The 18,240-nt window shown below is 38.0% G+C and overlaps 1 protein-coding gene across 1 annotated transcript; it reads right to left on the reverse strand.

The window, feature by feature from the left end:
• Positions 1-249: 249 nt before the first annotated feature.
• On the reverse strand, positions 250-16,988 carry CNIH1 (cornichon family AMPA receptor auxiliary protein 1). Its single transcript, XM_036307602.1, has 5 exons — positions 16,779-16,988; positions 12,242-12,310; positions 7,748-7,860; positions 6,575-6,718; positions 250-4,556 (listed from the first exon to the last, which is right to left on the reverse strand). Exons 1-5 carry the CDS (start codon positions 16,857-16,859, stop codon positions 4,529-4,531), a joined length of 435 nt encoding a protein of 144 aa, XP_036163495.1. The 5' UTR covers positions 16,860-16,988; the 3' UTR covers positions 250-4,528.
• Between the last annotated feature and the right edge of the window lie 1,252 nt (positions 16,989-18,240).

Below are 18,240 nucleotides of genomic sequence, written 5' to 3' on the forward strand. Positions count from 1 at the left end.
AGGGAAAACATCAATTATTCCAACACAGAGAAACATGGGGTGGCACTATGCAAAAATATTTGTCCAATTAAATTTAATATGTAAATCAGTCTTAGAAAGTATCTTATCTGCCCAACCTGTGGGTCAGTCCTCAGAACAGTGGGAAAGGAGAGGCTGAGAGACTGTCTAGAGTGCTGGTCCAGCCAAGTTAACTGCTGAAATTGAATAACACGCTTTATAACCAACCATTATCCATAAACTACACAAGGAAACATTTGAGATGGTTTTTATTAAATATACAAAAGCAAAATAAATCAAGCTCTAGGAAGGTAGGACTACTTAATGGCATTTTCTTTGGATGGTGGTACAGCACCTTTAAGGTTAACTTAGATTTCAACAAACCTGGAGCACAAATAGCTAACTACATTCTATGTTTCTCTTAGCAGTTTTAGGGTCTACCCAGTCATCAATCTATTATTTAAGAACTTTTCTTCTCCAGAATACATAAACATGGTAACCAAAGAAATGCAATGTTTAGAAAAGCACTGAACAATAAAATTATTCATTCTTTTCCATGTTAAGATATTCACTACATCTTCACTTCCACAATGTGCATTAACAAAATCAATGTAGGATAAGACATTCACTCTCATCCCATAGACTGATCACCTTATATTGTTAATACTGTTTTCCAAAACCAAATAGAACAAACAGCAAAGCTGTTTACCCCTTTTAAACATTTAGCATTAGCTTTAGTGAAATTGTTCTACAAAAGCTACTCAACATATCCAGAAATAGAACCACATTTTGCTCTTGACGTCACCCTGGAGTATTAGTTCAGAACCAACTTCTGAGCTATATATTAGTCCCAGAGACTCATTAGCTGCTGGTCTGACTATAGATCAATGATTGGTTTGAGCAAAAAAACAATTGAGACTAACATTATTATTAGTTTCCAAAAAGAGTGACTGAGTACTTTCATGAACATTACTAGACACAGTGTCAATATTTTTGTCTTTCCCCTTTGAAAAGAATGTTTTAAAATATTTTTGCTATCAGAATTTCTGATTTACAATTATACTATACAACTGATTGGGAGATGCACATTTGTGGGTATTACATTATATAAACAAGTAAACTTAGATGTGTACTTTTAAAATACAGATCAGTACTTGAATGGGCTCCATGTATCACAATGCTATGCTGTAGCCACACCTAAGATGAAAGCCCAGCCCGCTGCTGGGTATAACAGACGCAACAGAAGCCATTACTTGCACCATGGCAATACCATTCCATGAACACTGATCATAAACATAACCTGAGGAAAAGAGAAGTGTTGTACCAAAGAAAATATTTTGCTAGCTTCAAAGTATATCTACAGCTCTATTTCCTTTCTATACAAATATCTGACATTTTTTAAAAAAAAAAAAAAAGCTGATTTGAGGAGCAGAGAAGAGCTCTTATGAGAGCTGTTAGCATGAGTGGTCCTCAAGATGAAAAATACTGAACCACCTTTGAGAGACAGACACACTTTGTGAGAGACCATTATCAGGGCATCTGAACCTGATGGTAGGTCTGACAGTTCATGTTTTAATCCATGGTGTTTCTCAAATGCTTTAGTAATACCTGGTACATGTCAAAAGTGGATGTCTGATCATTTCCTATCACGCCCCCTTCTCATGGAAAATAATTTAAATTTCAAACAAATAAGCAGTTTGTATATAGCCTAGGAGCCAACTCTCCTCTACTATGGGACAGGGGTGGGGAAATCAGTTGAGCACTATGAAAATCAAGAACCACCACTAATAAAATTCAGATATTGGCATTCAAATAAGTTTCTACCCATGATATAGTAGTATGACTCAAGAGAATAGCTCCTAAATAGACTACATTTGTTATATAAGAGTTCTAACTCAGGAGAATCTATAGTACCCATAGCAACAAAGAGCTGTTAGTGTAAACATAAGTCACAATGTGTTACAGTAATGGTTTCTTAGTTGGAAACCTCTTAAAGATAAAGCACTTAATATCAAAAGTAATTGTAACAAGGAGGGAAAGAGTATTTAAACAGCTGTCTGCAGAGGAATTATTGGAAGGATTATAACCCAGGCTAACTATGCCTCAACTGGACCTGCAAGAATAATATAAGTAAGGCTAAAGGGGCCCTGGCCAATGTGGATCGGTGGTTAGAGCATCAGCCTGCACACTGAAGGGTCTCGGGTTCAATTGCCAGTCAAGGGTACATGTGGGAGGCAACCAATCCATGTTTCTCTCACAATGCTGCTTCTCTCTTTTCCTCCTCTCCTCTCCCTCCCTTCCACTCTCTCTAAAAATCAATGGAAAAAATACCCAAAACAAAACAAACAGATTAATAGGTGGGGGTAGATGGGGCACAAATTAAATTCAGAGCAAGGAAAGAGTTAATGGGATATTGTCAAATGCAATTTTGTTTCCACTTTCTCCTGTAAGGGATTAAATTGCATAAAACACTAGAAAAGGTAAAGATGAGTAGATATTGAGAGACCATCCAAGAACTCAATGTTCTAATCACTTACGTGCCTAGGAACCAACAACCTACCACCAAGATGGGTGACCTTCACGGTCAATCATCTTTGAGGAATCAGCTAAGGACTACATATCTGGTTTTTAAAGCATGAGAAGGTGGCTTCCACAAATTGCAACCAGTAAACCCTGCATTAATCCTGAATATTCCAGAATACGTTATTAAAAGGATATTTGTTAAAACTTATAAAGGTTTTGAAAATACTTGGACAGGATTATTTATGAAAGCCCCAGGAAATCTATCTGGTGGATAGACTTGGCTGGGTCTCTCATGATCACAAGTAGTTGTAAACAAGAAAGAAAAGTCAGAAGTAGGTACTGATACAATCAGGTGGATCTGAAACTGAATGACTCTTCATATTCAGAGCATGAATTTTCAATGCCTAGCTGTGCTCGGCAAATAGTTTACTGCAGGAACTGACCAACAGTCAGTTCCCTCGAGGTGTTCCCCGGCTGTAATATACAAGGTCTGTAAAGCTTCTCATTATGAAATGGCGTGACTCCTCTCATTCTCCTGTTTCTACATCCTCTTCTTCAACATTATTCTCCTCTATTACCCAATCCCAAACAGTGACAGCTACTCTCCCAAAAGTGAGGAAGCATTTTTCTTAGATTTCTACAAAGATATCCATAAACACCCTTGATCATTATATGCAATTTCTATATATTGGTTTTCATTGTTTAAGAAACTCATCCATTTACACTATTTTCAATTGCCTTAACTTCCTCATCCCAAATGCAGCACAAAAATGCTTATGAAAACATGCAAGCCATAATTTAACTGCCTAAACAAAAATTAAGTCATTTTATCTTAAAACCTGCTGTTTCAAAAAGGCAAAAAAAAATTTAGAACTTATAAGTGCTACAATTTTTTTAAGTTGGTAAGAAAAATGACACTGCTGTGCCATCAATGGTTATGAATCATGACAAGTGACAACAGAAGATAATGTGCTTAGTCACTTAAAAATCTTCCTTTTTAGATCCAGACGTGGTATTAAACAAAAAAACAATGTAATACTCTATTTTTTAAAAAAACTGACAGTAATATGTCTTTATTGTGGGTTAAGCAAGTTTAGGAAATTGCTATTTGTAATCTTTAAAACAATGCACTGAAAGTCTTAATTTCAGAATTTTATTGTATTGCACTAAAGGAACAGCAGGGCAGTTATACAATGTTCTCTTTCATACTGTTTTATAAATCTGAAGTACTTGCAAACTCTTAAGACTACCTTTACCACCAGATTAGGACAGTAAGTATAATAACCAATTTCTTAATAATAATGTCTTACAAATTCAAACACATTTAAAATAGCTTTAAATGCATTCTTCATAAGTAATTCAGCGTATGTTTTTATATATTCACTTATGCTTAAGAATTAAAGCAAGTATATTATTGTGATGGAAATATGGGAAATCTCTCATTCATGCAATATACAGGTATAATATTCAAGTTAAAGGGGGGGGGAAATCCCACTCTTCTTATTTTTTTAATGTATCCTATATAATCGTCTACATGATAGATGAGGAAATCCATGAAGTTTCCCACAGATCAGATATATATTTTCAGTTCATCAGAAGCACCTGGTCATCTACAGCTATTTGTAATTAGATGGCATTTCATTAAAACCAAAACAAGTTCCTATAAACAAAAGTTTCCAATGGACTAAGGACAATAATTAATGCAATCATTCAAGGGATCATGGCTGTTCCTTAAGGAGTGCAAGTTCCAACCTGTCAACACCAGAGGTAATCACTTTACATTAATTTATACGTAATTCATTTAAATTCTTTATCCGAGTATAACATATTAAAACAGTCTTTCCACAAGCAAAAAATGTGGAAACATTTAAAAAATAAGGAGTCATTTTTAATGTAACTGGTCAGATTCCATAGGCTACTCCTGGAAACAGGGTCTTGCTGGATAGAATCCCTTCGTTGGGTGGCTTTTTGCATGCATTTAACTGGACCACTTCTTCTGTGTGTTGTTCTAAGAGCTCACCAAGACATAGATCATGCTGAAAAGAAGGAAAAGGCTGTTAATTCAAACATTCCTCATTATAAAGACTAAGCGCGCCAAAAAGTTGAGTCTATTCTATATAGCAAGCAAGTCTGTGGTGTTACACCATCACAGAACATAAAAGACCAGTAAGTTCAAACATGATTTTAACTGGCAATTATGGACTTTTGCCTACGGTAGGACTTAGCTTGGTGCATGTACTATAGTTGTTCCCTGTTCCTTTCCCATTTTAGCAAGTAGAACAGCACAGCTAAAGCTTAATGGGGGATCTGAGCTTAGAGAAATCCAAATACCACACTTGGGAGTTGAGTCTATTAATGGAAGTTGAGTCTCCAAAGGGTCACTTCCTGCCAGGCCCTGTTAGATCTTCATACATGACCTCCTTGAATGCTCCAAGCACTCCTAAGAGGTGAGTACTACTATTAACCCCATTTTAGAGATAGGAATGGTCAGTTAAGGAACTTTCCCATTAGAGAAAGGCTCTAGGCAACAGCAACAGGGATTTAAGAAAAAAAAAAAAGGAAAGAAAAAAGGACAAACAAGCAAAATGAAAAGCAATATCCATTTGATTTAGGCTTAAAGACTGCCAGACAATTCTACTTGCTATGTAGGCATAGCATGCTTCAGAACCATGTATCTCTAAATGAAAATGCAAACCAAGGAGATGTGCAAACTCAATTTAAAACGGAAATGAATGTCCTAGTACCACCACCTCCTGGTGAACATTTTCCCACACTATACATCTCCAGTGATTGATCCAATCATTCATTTCTTTCAATAAAGTTTTAATTGTCTACTATCCGCTAGCACTGTCCCAGACATTTGTTACAGAAACTTAAAAATAAAAACAAGAAATTGGGATGACACACAGAACTTCACTTTTCAGAACTGATTCACTTTCTTTGTTTCACATGCGAGTGACATCTGTAGATAACAGTAAAAGAGGTATTTTCACAATCATAACCTCTAAAGGCATATTCCAGTCAAGCCTTTCATGCGTCCTTTTCTACAATGAAATTTATATGCTATAAAGAGAACTATGAATATAAACTTGCAATATAATACTTAGCAAGTTTTCAAGTAACAAACAGGAGAGGAAATGGAAGCTAGTTATAACAATTACATCTCATACAGCTAATTTCCCCCCAGATTTTGAAAATCAGATGGAAAGCCCTCTCTAGCTGAATATAAATCAGTAAAAGATGAGAAAAGTTTATTTATACCACTTAAAGAGAAGTTATACTTCCACAACTGACAATGTCCTTTCCTAGTTTTAATAAGTAGCCATTTTATTTCCCCAACAGTACACTCAGAGCAGTGCTTCTCAGGCAGGGCCAATTTTGCACCACAGGAGACAACTGGGGGAGGGGATGCTACTGGCTAGTGGACACAGATGCTGCCAAGTGTCCTACAATGCACACAACCAAGATTCACCCGCCTAAAACGTCAACAGTGCCAGGATTGAGAAACCCTAGTATAAAGGAATGAATCAGTCTATCATGGTAGAAAGGGAGAAAAATTGATAATTACACCATCCTATAACATAGAACTGTTTCTTTCATTCATCAAATTCAGATCAAGCAAACTATAAGATAAAGGGCACCACATATACAATTTATGAAGCATGATAGAAAAAAAATTAAACACAATCTCGAGACTGATTTTTCTTTTTTTTTTGCAAACTCACCAAGCCATATCCTCCCAATGCCACCACCTTACCCCCTTACCATGAAGAATGAAGACGGTCCTTCAATAACTAAATGAACCTGAAAACTTAGGAAGTAGCATGCCTGGCCAAACTATCTGCTTCTGACAGCACACCAGTTGGCTGCCTTGACAAGTACCAGTATATTTATATTCCATGTGAACTGGCGGGTGTGCACTGTCATTACTAGTTACCAATATTCAAGACACTGAGCTATCCTTCAAGTGGATTCTAAGGTGTTAAGATCATAATGCCTGCAAACTTTTTAGCAAATTGAAATATCACATTTTTATTTTGTTTTTTAAACTTACCCGTATAAGTAGTAAAAAAAGGCTAGAAGATAAAAAGCTAATTTGCACCATCCTTCTTTCTGACAATATGCTAGAATATCAGCATTCATGATGGTTGTAGGGTCATAGAGTCCTGGTCCACTCATCACTGGTCTACTCATATACCTGTAATAAACACAGTCTATCAGCCACGCAGAAAGGGAGCAACCCTTCAGGATGGGAAGGAGGGTTTTTCCCTCATGTTTGGTCACATAGGATACTTTTAGAGATGGAGTTCTTTCCTTTCATCATCTTAATTTTAAAACTACAGCCCCTAAATGAGCAGAACAGGACAGCTAAAGAAGTCACATCTGGTCTCCTCTACACTTTATCACAAATCCAAGAAAAACAGGAATAACTGTAAAAAGGATATAAGATTTAACATTTTATTTTAACATAATTTTACTTACAGAAAAGGTACAAGAACACTTCACCCAGACATTCCAAATGTTTACACTTAGCATATTTGCTTTATCCTTCTCTCTCTCATTTTATCTCTAAATATGCATATTTTTTTTAACCATTTCAGAGTCAGCTATAGATGTGATACCATTTTACTCTTAAACACTCCCTCAGTATATATTTCCTAAAATCAAGGGCAATGTCATTTTTACATCTAAGACAAAAAACTTTTAATTCTATGTAGATCAGGTAGAACTTTTAAAAGTTATGAAATATGAGTATCTTTTATAAATAACCACATTAAAGTCATAAAACATAGAGAAAGAAGTTAGATACACACTGTACACTTGGATTTATATGAAGTTCAAAGGGCAAAATTAAGGTTTTAGAAGTCAGTAGTTCTCTTTGGGAAGTACAGGGGTAACAACAGGCTGGGCTGGGGCTGGAACTGGTGTATGTCTCGATCTGGTGGTGGTTTCGCGGGTGTATACATATGTATAAATTCATTGAGCTGTACGCTTCAGACTTTGCACAGTACTGTATGTAAGTTATGCCTCATTAAAAAAACACCTTTAAAGAGTAATAAAGCAAACTCTCCAGAGTCTAAGAGGTGTAGTAAATCAGTTATTTGCTCATCCACTTGATTTTTAAAATAAAGGCCAACTAATTTCCAGTTTTTATTTAGGTAACTAGCAAGTAAGACTAGAATATGATTTAATTAGGACAAGTATTAGAAGTATATCTAAATATTACCTCCAAATATGATATGCCAAGAGGGGCATATTGAGGCCCAGGGTAAGCCATTCTGCTGCACAAAGAAACATGACACAGAAGAAAGCATGGATGAGGTACTCTGGAAGTACAAGCTGGAAGAAAAACACAAGCCAGTCATCAAAATGCCTGGGCGTTCAATCAACTGTTAACTTGGAAAGCAGGTGGCAACCAAGTTTCCATAATGAAAAATTACTGTTTTCTTAGACTCAAAGATGAAACTACTGAATTTCATTCCCATATTTAACTTTTTACCAAAGCAGGATTATAAGCAAACGGATAAGAGGATATAGCTTGCACTAAAAGAATAAGATAAAATCTAAAATTTAAAACTCAAATTCTTAAAGCAATAGGTTATATTATACAAAGTTACCACCCAGATTGTTTAGTTATTTGCTAATCAACTGGAATACTTTTTCTTTCCACCATTCAATAATGATAAAATTACAAAAATGAGATATCTGATCACATGCAACATGATATAAAAAAAATCCACAAAAACAAAACTCCCCTTTAGAAGTTTAAACATTAGTGTTTTTAAGCCTTTAACAGAAACCCAGAATGCTACATATACTGTATTTAACAAACCACATCACATTACCATCAAGTAATTTTTCAATGGAAAGCCAACAGCCAATAATCTCAGCACAGTCAGGGAGGAAAGAATACTAATATGCACAAATACAAACGATGTGCTTTCTGCAATGTAGGAGGGAAAAGACTGAGCTCTGACCCAAGAAATTGGAATTTACCCCAGTTCCTGCGCTTCCATTCTTACACGGCCTTCCTGTTTCTTTAAGCCTGCTTTCCAATGAAAGGCTACAGACAGGGCAGACCAGCAGAAGCTCAGAACTCAAGAACAAACTAACTCTTTTGGTAGTAGGTAGTATTAAGTGAGGAAAAATCAATTCAAGCAAAATGCTTTTTATAAAATGACCAGGAGTTAATGCTTCGTTTTAAATTATCTTTCTCATCCTAAAGATTTCAGCCTAATGACTTTATAAATAAAAATACCAACACGGCCCGGCCGGCTAGCTCAGTGGTTGAGCGTCGACCTATAAACCAGGAGGTCACGGTTCGATTCCTAGTCAGGGAACATGCTGGGGTTACAGGCTGGATCCCCAGTGTGGGGCGTGCAGGAGGCAGCCAATCAATGATTCTGTCATCAATGATGTTTCTCTCTCTCCCTTTCCCTTCCTCTCTGAAATCAATAAAGACGTATTTTTTAAAAAATAACACCTGTCATTGCAAGTTGCAGCCAAAGAACTTCCTACATGTTACAGCTGCAAAGCAGTTTCTCAAATGTTTGCATCATACCAAATTAAAATTATATGAATCCTCAACGTTATCAGATCTTTCCTAAGGGGAAACCATAGCTGTAGAAATAATAGTTATACTCTACATTCAAGCTGATTTTCTAATACTTCCTAATTACCTTTTCCAATTTAAAGTTATAGAGAGAAGTTTTTAATGAATTACTATTTTAAATGAAATCCCAATAAAACTAATTTTTCCACACCACCCACCAGGTATTTTCTACAAACTTAAGTATATAAACTTGTAAATAGCATGAACCTTTAAGCTAGCATTTATTTAACATCAAAGTTAAACATCTACAATCTCTAAAGAAAATGTCCATAGGAAATCTTTAAAACTCTGACTACAACCAGGACAAACCAAGAAAAAAAGACATTTTATTAGGAGTTCCACTACAGCTGCTGTTTACAATCCTAGTTTAAATTATGGGATTTTTCTTTTAAATAAAGAAAATTAAAATTGGCCCTCTAAAAGCCCATTAATATCTAACAATATGAATTCTCACCCAAGTTTTTGCCCTACACTTTACAGGCTGAGGTATGGGGAGAGAATGATTTTGAAAGTATGATCCCTACTGATCTTAAACAATATACTTTAGTGACAGTGAAAATAATTTGCAATTCTACCAGTTCTAATATGAAACAAATGCCACACTCCTTCTAAAAAAAAAAAAAAAAAAAAAAAAAAGTCCAGAAACTTTTATTATGCACCTATCATAAAAACCAGTCCTCTCTGATTGTTCTTCAATGACAAAATTTTCCCATAAGTGGCACCAAAGTTATTCCACTTAGGAAACAACATTTACACAAAAACTTCCAGAAAAAAATACCTCATGCACTATGGCGGAAATGATAGCACTTTAACATACAAATCAATATATTCTCTATAGTTAAGGCTCACATTTTTAAAAATAATGATATTTGTCTTCCCTCATACTTTGGCAGAATTGTCAAAACAAAATTTTAATAGGGAAAACTGTCAGATGCACTGCTATTAAGCCAATTATCGGCACCCTATCCGAAATACAACCTGTGCTTGTGAAAAAACTTCCTCCCAACATATTGCAGCATTAGGATATCTCAACCACATCTTCTCTAAATGAGAATTTCTTTCCATTAAGAAAAGCCAGAAATCACATGTTAAAATGAAATTAGTCCCTCTTAAATTTATAGTAAAGTAGGAAAATACAAGAGCTTGAGCTTAACAATCAGGTTGTCGGGCTCAAATTCTGGTTTTAGCTTAGCTGTGTAACCCTGAGCTAGGCGCTTTAATCTCGCTAAGCCTCAGTTTACTCTCCTATGCATGAAAATAAACTGTCATGAGAACTGGGTGACAAAACCCAAGATAAGATGCTCAGCTCAGAGCCTGGGACCCAGGAAAGCACTCATCTGATTTCAGCTATTATTATTCTCATCATGATTTGCTTTTTTGAAGTAGTGAAAAGACAAAGACAGAACACTAATATTAAACAACTGTCAAAAGGAGAAACTTCAGTTTCTAAATTTCTTGTAATAGTGTGTTAAGATGTTTTCCAATGAACATTATTACTTTCCAATGAGAAGGCAGTCATCTTATATTTTGTTTCATAAGAGCAGAGAAACAATTAGTAAGTTAATACTTTTAAATGTATATACTCGGCATACTGTAACAGTTCTTTAAAGCCAAACTAGAATCTATTCCATCATTCATATTTATCTAAGAAACAATAATAAAGTAGCAAACTAACTTTACAGACTAGCAACTTCCAACCTTTTTCAACTTGTGGCACACATAAACTAATTACTAAAATTCTGTGGCACACTAAAAACGATATATTTTGCCTATCTGAAAAAAAAATAGCTATAATTTTGATTCATTCACACCGATGGCTACTGTTTTAGCTGTTGTCATTTTTTATTTGGCAATCTAAGGGAGAAGAGGTCAGTGCCCCTGACTAAATAGTCATGTATTGCATGTTTTAAAAACTCTTGCTACACACTGGTTGAAAATCGCTGTTATAGAGCTTTTTCCAAATAAAATCCCTCCAGCAAGCTAATGTATTACAGTTTTATACAACTGAAGTCTACACAAGCTCTCATCTTCATGAAGTAATTTTTAAATCTGAATTATAGTATACTATATCTTAAAGTACCCACTGCTTTCTTACAAACCACCTTTCAGTTTCTGACCTGCTAGGTAAAATCAAACCTACAGGCTGAAGGGGGAATCTTTCTAAATGAGGTAAGTAAATGAAGTAAAAACATAGAACCCCCAAGCTCAATGGAGTTACATTATAATTAAACCCATCAGAACCTACTATAAGACAGGCCTGTTTTAGAAATTTAGAGTGGGTATGTATTAGAAATAACTATGTAGATAATTGTATACAAATTATCCACAAAATTCTGGCAGCATGAGTCCAGAGGTCAGCATTACTGCAAGATTCCAGAGCCAAAGAACAGAGCTATCTACCTAAAATGCTCTGAATAAACATCAGCTGAAACAGAATTAATTCCAGAGCAGACATAACTAAAGATTAAACTAGATAGGGTACTAAAGACTTCCTCACAGTAACAACAGGTAAATAATCTTACCATCTATTAAAGTCATTTTATGTTAACCAACTGTCAAACATTGCACCAAATAATTCAACACAGAAGTGCCTATAGCTATAATATTTTTTAAAAAATGCATAAGCATTTAACAGCTTTCCCTACTTGACAGGGCCAGCAAGCATTTGCATAAAATATGATATTTCATGAAAGCATAAACCTCAACAAGCATATGAACGAGCACACTGAACAGAACATTTTACAAATACAAATGCCCTAACCCTCCCCATGAAATGAATGTAGCAGGAAAACATTAAACTAAAAAGCAGTACACACCTTTAATGCAATTTTGACTCTTTTAATCTTTTTGACCTTTTCAACTGTCTTTGGCCGACAATGTAAAAAGCAGATTGGAAGAATGTTAGTATGACAGCTGACAAGATCACCAGCAGATTAATAATAGTCAGAACAGTCAAGCAGGACAGAAAAAAAGAATATTTTTTTAAAGTCTGTTTCAAAAAGTACAAATATACCATGCTACTGAGAATATTGGCCATTTTCAAATTATATCAAGTTAAAAGCAAAAACGGTTTTAAAATCTAAAGAAAACTCCGATATTATAACTTACAGGATTCAGGGTATTACACTGGTCTATAGGATTCTTGTAATCAGTCTTCAGCTCATCAAATGCTATAATCTAAAATAGAATTACAACAGTTAGGACCTCTTGCTTTAATAAAAGCATGCAACAAACCTGCCCCATCATCAAATAATAACTGAATAAAGTTAATAAAAAAGCAAACATTGCATGTACACCGATTTACAGTAAACTCAATATCTGCTAATAAGTAACTAGAATCAGACTTAAAGAACTGAAAACACTTTTATATTATTATCACTAACATGATCTATTACTGTGATAAATACCTTCAATATTCAATTGTTTTCTATGCCTCTTTCAAGTTATTTTGACTTGAAATTATCTTCGCCCCACCCACAACTATTCATCAAAACTCTTTATCCTAAACAACCTTCTTCCTATGTCAACTCATCCCTTAGGCAGATATAAGTGCCTACTGTCTAATCTCTACATAGCACAGGGCTTTATAATGCTGCCAATGTGGCATTCCTCGCACTTTTACATACAGATTGTGTCTCCCACCGGACTGTGCCCATCAAGGTGAAGTGTTTTTAATCATCTGTGCATGCCCCTCCCTCATCACAGTGTTCAGTGGGACACTAGAGATGGACTCTCGTGCTTCAGTTTGTTCCCGTTTGTGCCCAAACACATACATTTCAAAGTCCTGCTTCCATCTGGAAATGCAAAAAATGGTCTCAGAGTAGAGAAACACTGGGGATTATTCAACTTCATGGGCAGGACCACCACATACAGGAGCGCCGTTTCTGCACGGGACAAGGGCTCCTAGTCAGCCCATGCTCCTGCTGCCAAGCACCCTGGCATGGGCTCTACACTAGACTCTGCACCCGGAGGCTGTGTCTGTTCAGGAGGAAGGATTCTTTTGCCCCAAGAAGTATCTTGTTCCAATTCACCTGAATGCACCATACAGGAAAGAGCAGAGCCCTGTTCAAGGCCACTATAGAAGTGATCAATCTGACTTCATGCAGATCATTTTATCTGGTCACCAATCTAAAGACTGTATAAGGGTAAGGCCAGGTAAGGACAGTTTTTCACAGTGTGATGAGTGCAACACTTATAAATGTGAGAAGGGGAGAGAGATGGCATCCACTTAAAATGCATGGCAAAAATGCTGTTGTCCAGACTCTAGAGAATTGTGGCTTTAACATGTAGGGTCACTAAACACAGAGCTTCAAAGTCAAAATGTACTAAAAAATCAAACTGGGGCAATGTACCACTTTGTGATGCTAAGATAGGTGTCAAAATAAGAAGGCAGAGGCACCAAGTTTATGGAGGAGATATTTTAGTTGCTGCCACTAGTTACCTGGGAAACAGAACTTAATCCGCCCTTTGGTGGGTTACAAATAGCATCTTTATGTATGTGACAGTGTTACTCATTATTACCAGTAACCAATGGAGTCATATATTTCTAGATTTTAATATGCTGGTTTATTTCCCTATTAAGGTTTTTAGCTTCATAAAAAATGTGTGTTTTTTTTAATTTCTAGGATGTTATAAAACTCACCAACCTGACCTAATAAAAATTCTAACTAAAATAGGAATAGAAGGAAAATAATTAAATGTAAACTCCATAAAAGCAAAGCTTTTCTCTGCTATGCCCTAGGGTCTAAAGAGTGCCTGGAACATACGTAAGTGATCAATCAATATTTATTGAATGTCAGAAGGGAAAAAAGAAAAATAGCCCTATGCGAAAAAAAAGTACAGGACTCAGCAAAAGGCATTTTCCTCTGCTAACGATCCCTAACACATATAAATGTTAAAAACATAAATATACAATTAGAAGATACTAACTTCTCATCATCTATGGGCATTAGTCACTCACCTGATATTAGCTCTGTCATATCCCCAATGCATTTTAGTAATAAAGTTCAAGACAAGAACCATGATCACAAATACAATTACTTGCCTAAAACAAGATCAATTTAACAGCATAGTACAAAACATATGTCTTAAAACTGACCTTTTTTTTAATTGAACACTTCCTTCAGGTGATTTTAAGGGATTTTTTAATAAGTATGATGCTAAATGGGTTTCTATTTAAGTGCTATAAGCTAGTTTCCAAAACTCTTCTGAAAAGATTCTTAAACTAAGAATCTTTTGTGATTTCAAATCTTTTGTGATTGTATGTCTGGACAAAGATGTTCACAAAATTTCCCACAGAAGTGCAAACACAATGAAGACAGATAAATCCCTAAAAATACCAAACTACCCAATTCAGGATGCCTTCGAATCTGATGTACATCTTTAGGGAATGACTTCTGCATTTTTAGCTTTCAAACAAATCTGTGCTCCCAACTCTATTCCCCACAGAGCATTAATCACATGAATTAGGACTGAACTGACAGAAGTGACCATCAGCATAAAAACATCTACCAACCCCAGCCAGTTTGGCTCAGTGGATAGAGAGTCAGCCTGCAGACTGAAGGGACCTGGGTTCCATTCCTGCCAAGGGCACAGGCCCCCATTTCGGGCTCAATCCCCAGCAGGGGGTGTGCAGGAGGCAGCCGATCAATGATTCTCTCTCATCTTTGGTGTTTCTATCTCTCTCTCCCTCTCTGAAATCAATAAAAATATTTTTTTTTTAAAAAAATCTACCATATGATTAATGTAAACAGGATTTTGTGAATTTATACTTGAAACTTCCACATGAGTCTTCTGAAAGATATTTAAACTACCTAAGAAAATAAGCTGAAGGTTCTGGAGTAGATAGGAAATTAAAACTATCTATCTATCTTATCTATCTATGTATCTATCGATCTATTTAGAATTCTCAATCTGTTCCCATGGGATGTATAATCCTCTGAACTACCAAGAAATCCCTAAGGATAAAAGCTCTCCACTAATATGTGGAATACAAACAAATTTTTTAAATTTCTAAACAGGACTTAAAATTATATCTACTTCATCCGGACACAGATTCATTTCAAAGCTAAAACTAAATTACCCATTTTTTAAAAAAGCAGTTCAGGTTTTCCATAAGCCAAACCCAACCTGTAAAAAAGCCATCCACAGCTCTCTTCTAAAAATCCACATCACTCAGAAAACAAAGAGGACCCATCATGCAGGCCGTGACTGAAATCCACACCTACAGATGGAAGGGAACCACGTTTCAGTTTCACTGGAGGCTTATTACTAAGACGGAGATAGTCTACCTCCCAAATTACCTGTATTTAGTGTTCTTCCACCCAAGAGCCTAAAATGCTCTCTAAGTTACTGGTTCCTACTGACAAGCGTTTTGAGGGCGCAGTGACTTAGCCCACATAAGCACTCCCTACTACACCAACAGTCGAGTTCGTAACAATTATGAACATAATCGCACTCCGGAGCAAAAGGAAATGGATTTGTGATACCACTCTACCTTTGACATTATTTCTGCACAAGACACTGCAGCTATTTAAATGACCCTGTCGCTTTATGTTCCCTAGACAAATCCTTGCTATGGGTATAAAACCTGACTTAAAATTCACATTCCAGTGAACATGCCCAATCATTCAAACTATGATCAATATAGAAGTTACTGGACTAGAGGGGGGACGAGGGAGTAGCAGAAGCAAATACAAGATACATTTTTAATGAACGCTGATTCCCTGAAGGCTGCTTCTAATTTTGCGCTAGAGGAACAGAGTTCCTTAAAAATCTCTTGCAGAACTAATGTCACGGGGAACTTACTTGTTCCTTCCCGGGACCAGTAAGGATGTGCTTTTATCCTGCAGCATGTTAGTAAAAAAGGGGGGGGGGGGGGCTAGAAGCTTAAGGTTTCTGAGCATTTTCAAAATCAAAGTAAAACTTCCTTTACTAAGTCCAGAATGCAGAGGTGGCTGGGAACTGTCTCTTGGGAAACCGGCAGTCAAAGTATGATTTAGGGGGAAAGTTCGGAGATGAGGTCAACAGAGCAATCAATCCAGCATCAAAGTTCACGAGGAAACAACCTGAAAACAGTGATTCTACTTGAAGGGCACCCAACAAGTGCTGGGAAGCAGAGCTGGAATTCATCTCAAATAGGTTATCTCATCTGGGGCGGACTCCCGCCGAAACCCGAAAAGAAAATCAATCTGTATTAATATTCCGCTAAGTACACTGCATGATTCTGAGCCCATGACGCCCTCCGCGGGGATGCGGGGATGTAGGTGTACGGGGGTGCGGGGGTGCGGTGGGCCGGCGAGCGTCCGCGCCTGGAAGCGGGGTCCGCAGGGCCCGCCAGGACGGCGGCCGCCCCACCCGGCAAGGGGGCAGCAGAGCAGCGGCGCGCGGCCTGCGCCGGGACCGGCGGGCGCATCCGTGGAACCACCGCACGCCCGTCCCTCCCAGGACCTGCAGCCCCGGGCCTGCGGAGCGAGGGCTCGGACCTCGGCGGCGCGGCCTGCGCCACCCGCCCCGCCCCACTCTCCGGAGCGCGGACCTCGGGGGTCCATGGCCACCTCGACTGCGGCGGGCCCGGCGCGAGAACAGGCAGCGCCGCCGCGTCGCCCTCCCTCCCGCCCCCCCACCCCCGGCGCCGGCTACTCACGTGCCAGATGGCGAAGAAGATGAGTGCGGCGGTGAGCAGCAGCGCCAGCATGTAGCAGAAGGCCGCGAACGTGAACGCCATGGCGGGGGAGCAGGGAGCGGCGGCGGTGCCAGCGGAGAAAGGCGGCGCAGGGCCCTCTGGGTAAAACCATTCACTTCCCCCGGCCACAGCCTAGACCGCCGCCGCCGCTGCCGCCGCCGCCGCGGCACCCGCCCTCCCAGCGCGCCTGCGCACTGGCCCGGTGCGCCGGCGCCCTCGGATGGCAGAAGTCCGCGTCGCACTTATATTGTCCGCACAGCTGATTGATTTTTCCTGCCCTACCATGTTAATTCTTTGAACAAATATTTTTTGAATGAGAGCCTAGTATGTTCCAGCTACTGTGCTTCTTCTTTGAAATACAAATATGAGTAAGATAATTGCACGTAAAGAACTTAGTATACTGCCCGCAATAAACCTAAATAAATCATGACAGAATTCTAACCCCATTAAGGGAAGTCTGCGGTGAGTTATCAGAGGGCATGCAGCCTGCCCTGGAGCATTCAAGGCAGGATAGATAAAGTTGTCTAATTAAAAAGAAGGTGGGATCAGCCGTCCAAGGAGACGATTCAAAGACACAGAGTTGAAAGAAAGAAAAAAAAAGCTTAGTGACTTTTTCCATTGCAACCAAGTAGAACATCATATAGACTTTGAAATATAGAGAGATGGACGTCTGGATATAGAGACAAGGAAATACAGATATAGCTGAAACAAAAATTTCATCAAACAATAAGACTCATACGTGCTTTCCGTTCTATTCTTTTTGTTTCTGTTTTGTTTTTAATACTGGTTGTGACCCACAAAATTGATTCACCACCTGCTAACTGATTGTTGCTGACGGGAGCGGAAATCATTGAAGGCTTTTAAGCAAGGGAGGGACATTTTAGATTTCCCTTAAAGATTGCTCACACTAGCAAATTGCACAGCGAATGGTTTAGAAGCAGAGTCTATCCAGTTCTGTCCAGCAGAACTTCCTGCAATCGTGGAAATTTTATCTGCGCTGTCCAGAGCATCTGCAATGTGGCTAATATGACTGAGAAATTGAACTTTACATTTTACTTATTTTAATTAATTAAAATTTAAATAGCCACATATGGCTAGTGGCAATTGTCAGAGACAGGATTATGTGGCATCTTTGTGCAAATCACAAAGTTATTCTCTCCAAATAAACAGAGGTCCACACCAGGGCACAGCAATGCAGGCTGTACTTCAGCCCCACCAACCTCCTGGGCCAGCCACCTGTGTGTAACATGCAAACTGCCCAACTATGCACCAGGCACCTGACTAGGATCATGAGATTGGAAGCAAGGAGTGGCCATGGCTCTGACTAAAGACGTGGAAGCTGGGAGGGAAAGGAGTGAACATATTTGGTAGTGCTTGGGAGATAGGTTCAGCGGGATTTGACTGACTGGACACCATGGTGAGA

This window comes from Myotis myotis, unplaced genomic scaffold, assembly GCF_014108235.1.
Source record: "Myotis myotis isolate mMyoMyo1 unplaced genomic scaffold, mMyoMyo1.p scaffold_m19_p_1, whole genome shotgun sequence".
Lineage (NCBI taxonomy): Eukaryota > Metazoa > Chordata > Mammalia > Chiroptera > Vespertilionidae > Myotis > Myotis myotis.

What these genes read in the sequence shown, in the direction of transcription:
- CNIH1 (XM_036307602.1), bottom strand. Translation starts at nt 16,859, where the DNA reads ATGGCGTTCACGTTCGCGGCCTTCTGCTACATGCTGGCGCTGCTGCTC. An exon ending in AGTGTAATACCCTGAATCCT is followed by an intron (nt 7,861 to 12,241) that starts GTAAGTTATAAT and finishes TTTTTCTTCCAG; the next exon opens with CTTGTACTTCCAGAGTACCT. An exon ending in TTGGCATATCATATTTGGAG is followed by an intron (nt 6,719 to 7,747) that starts GTAATATTTAGA and finishes TGTTTATTACAG; the next exon opens with GTATATGAGTAGACCAGTGA.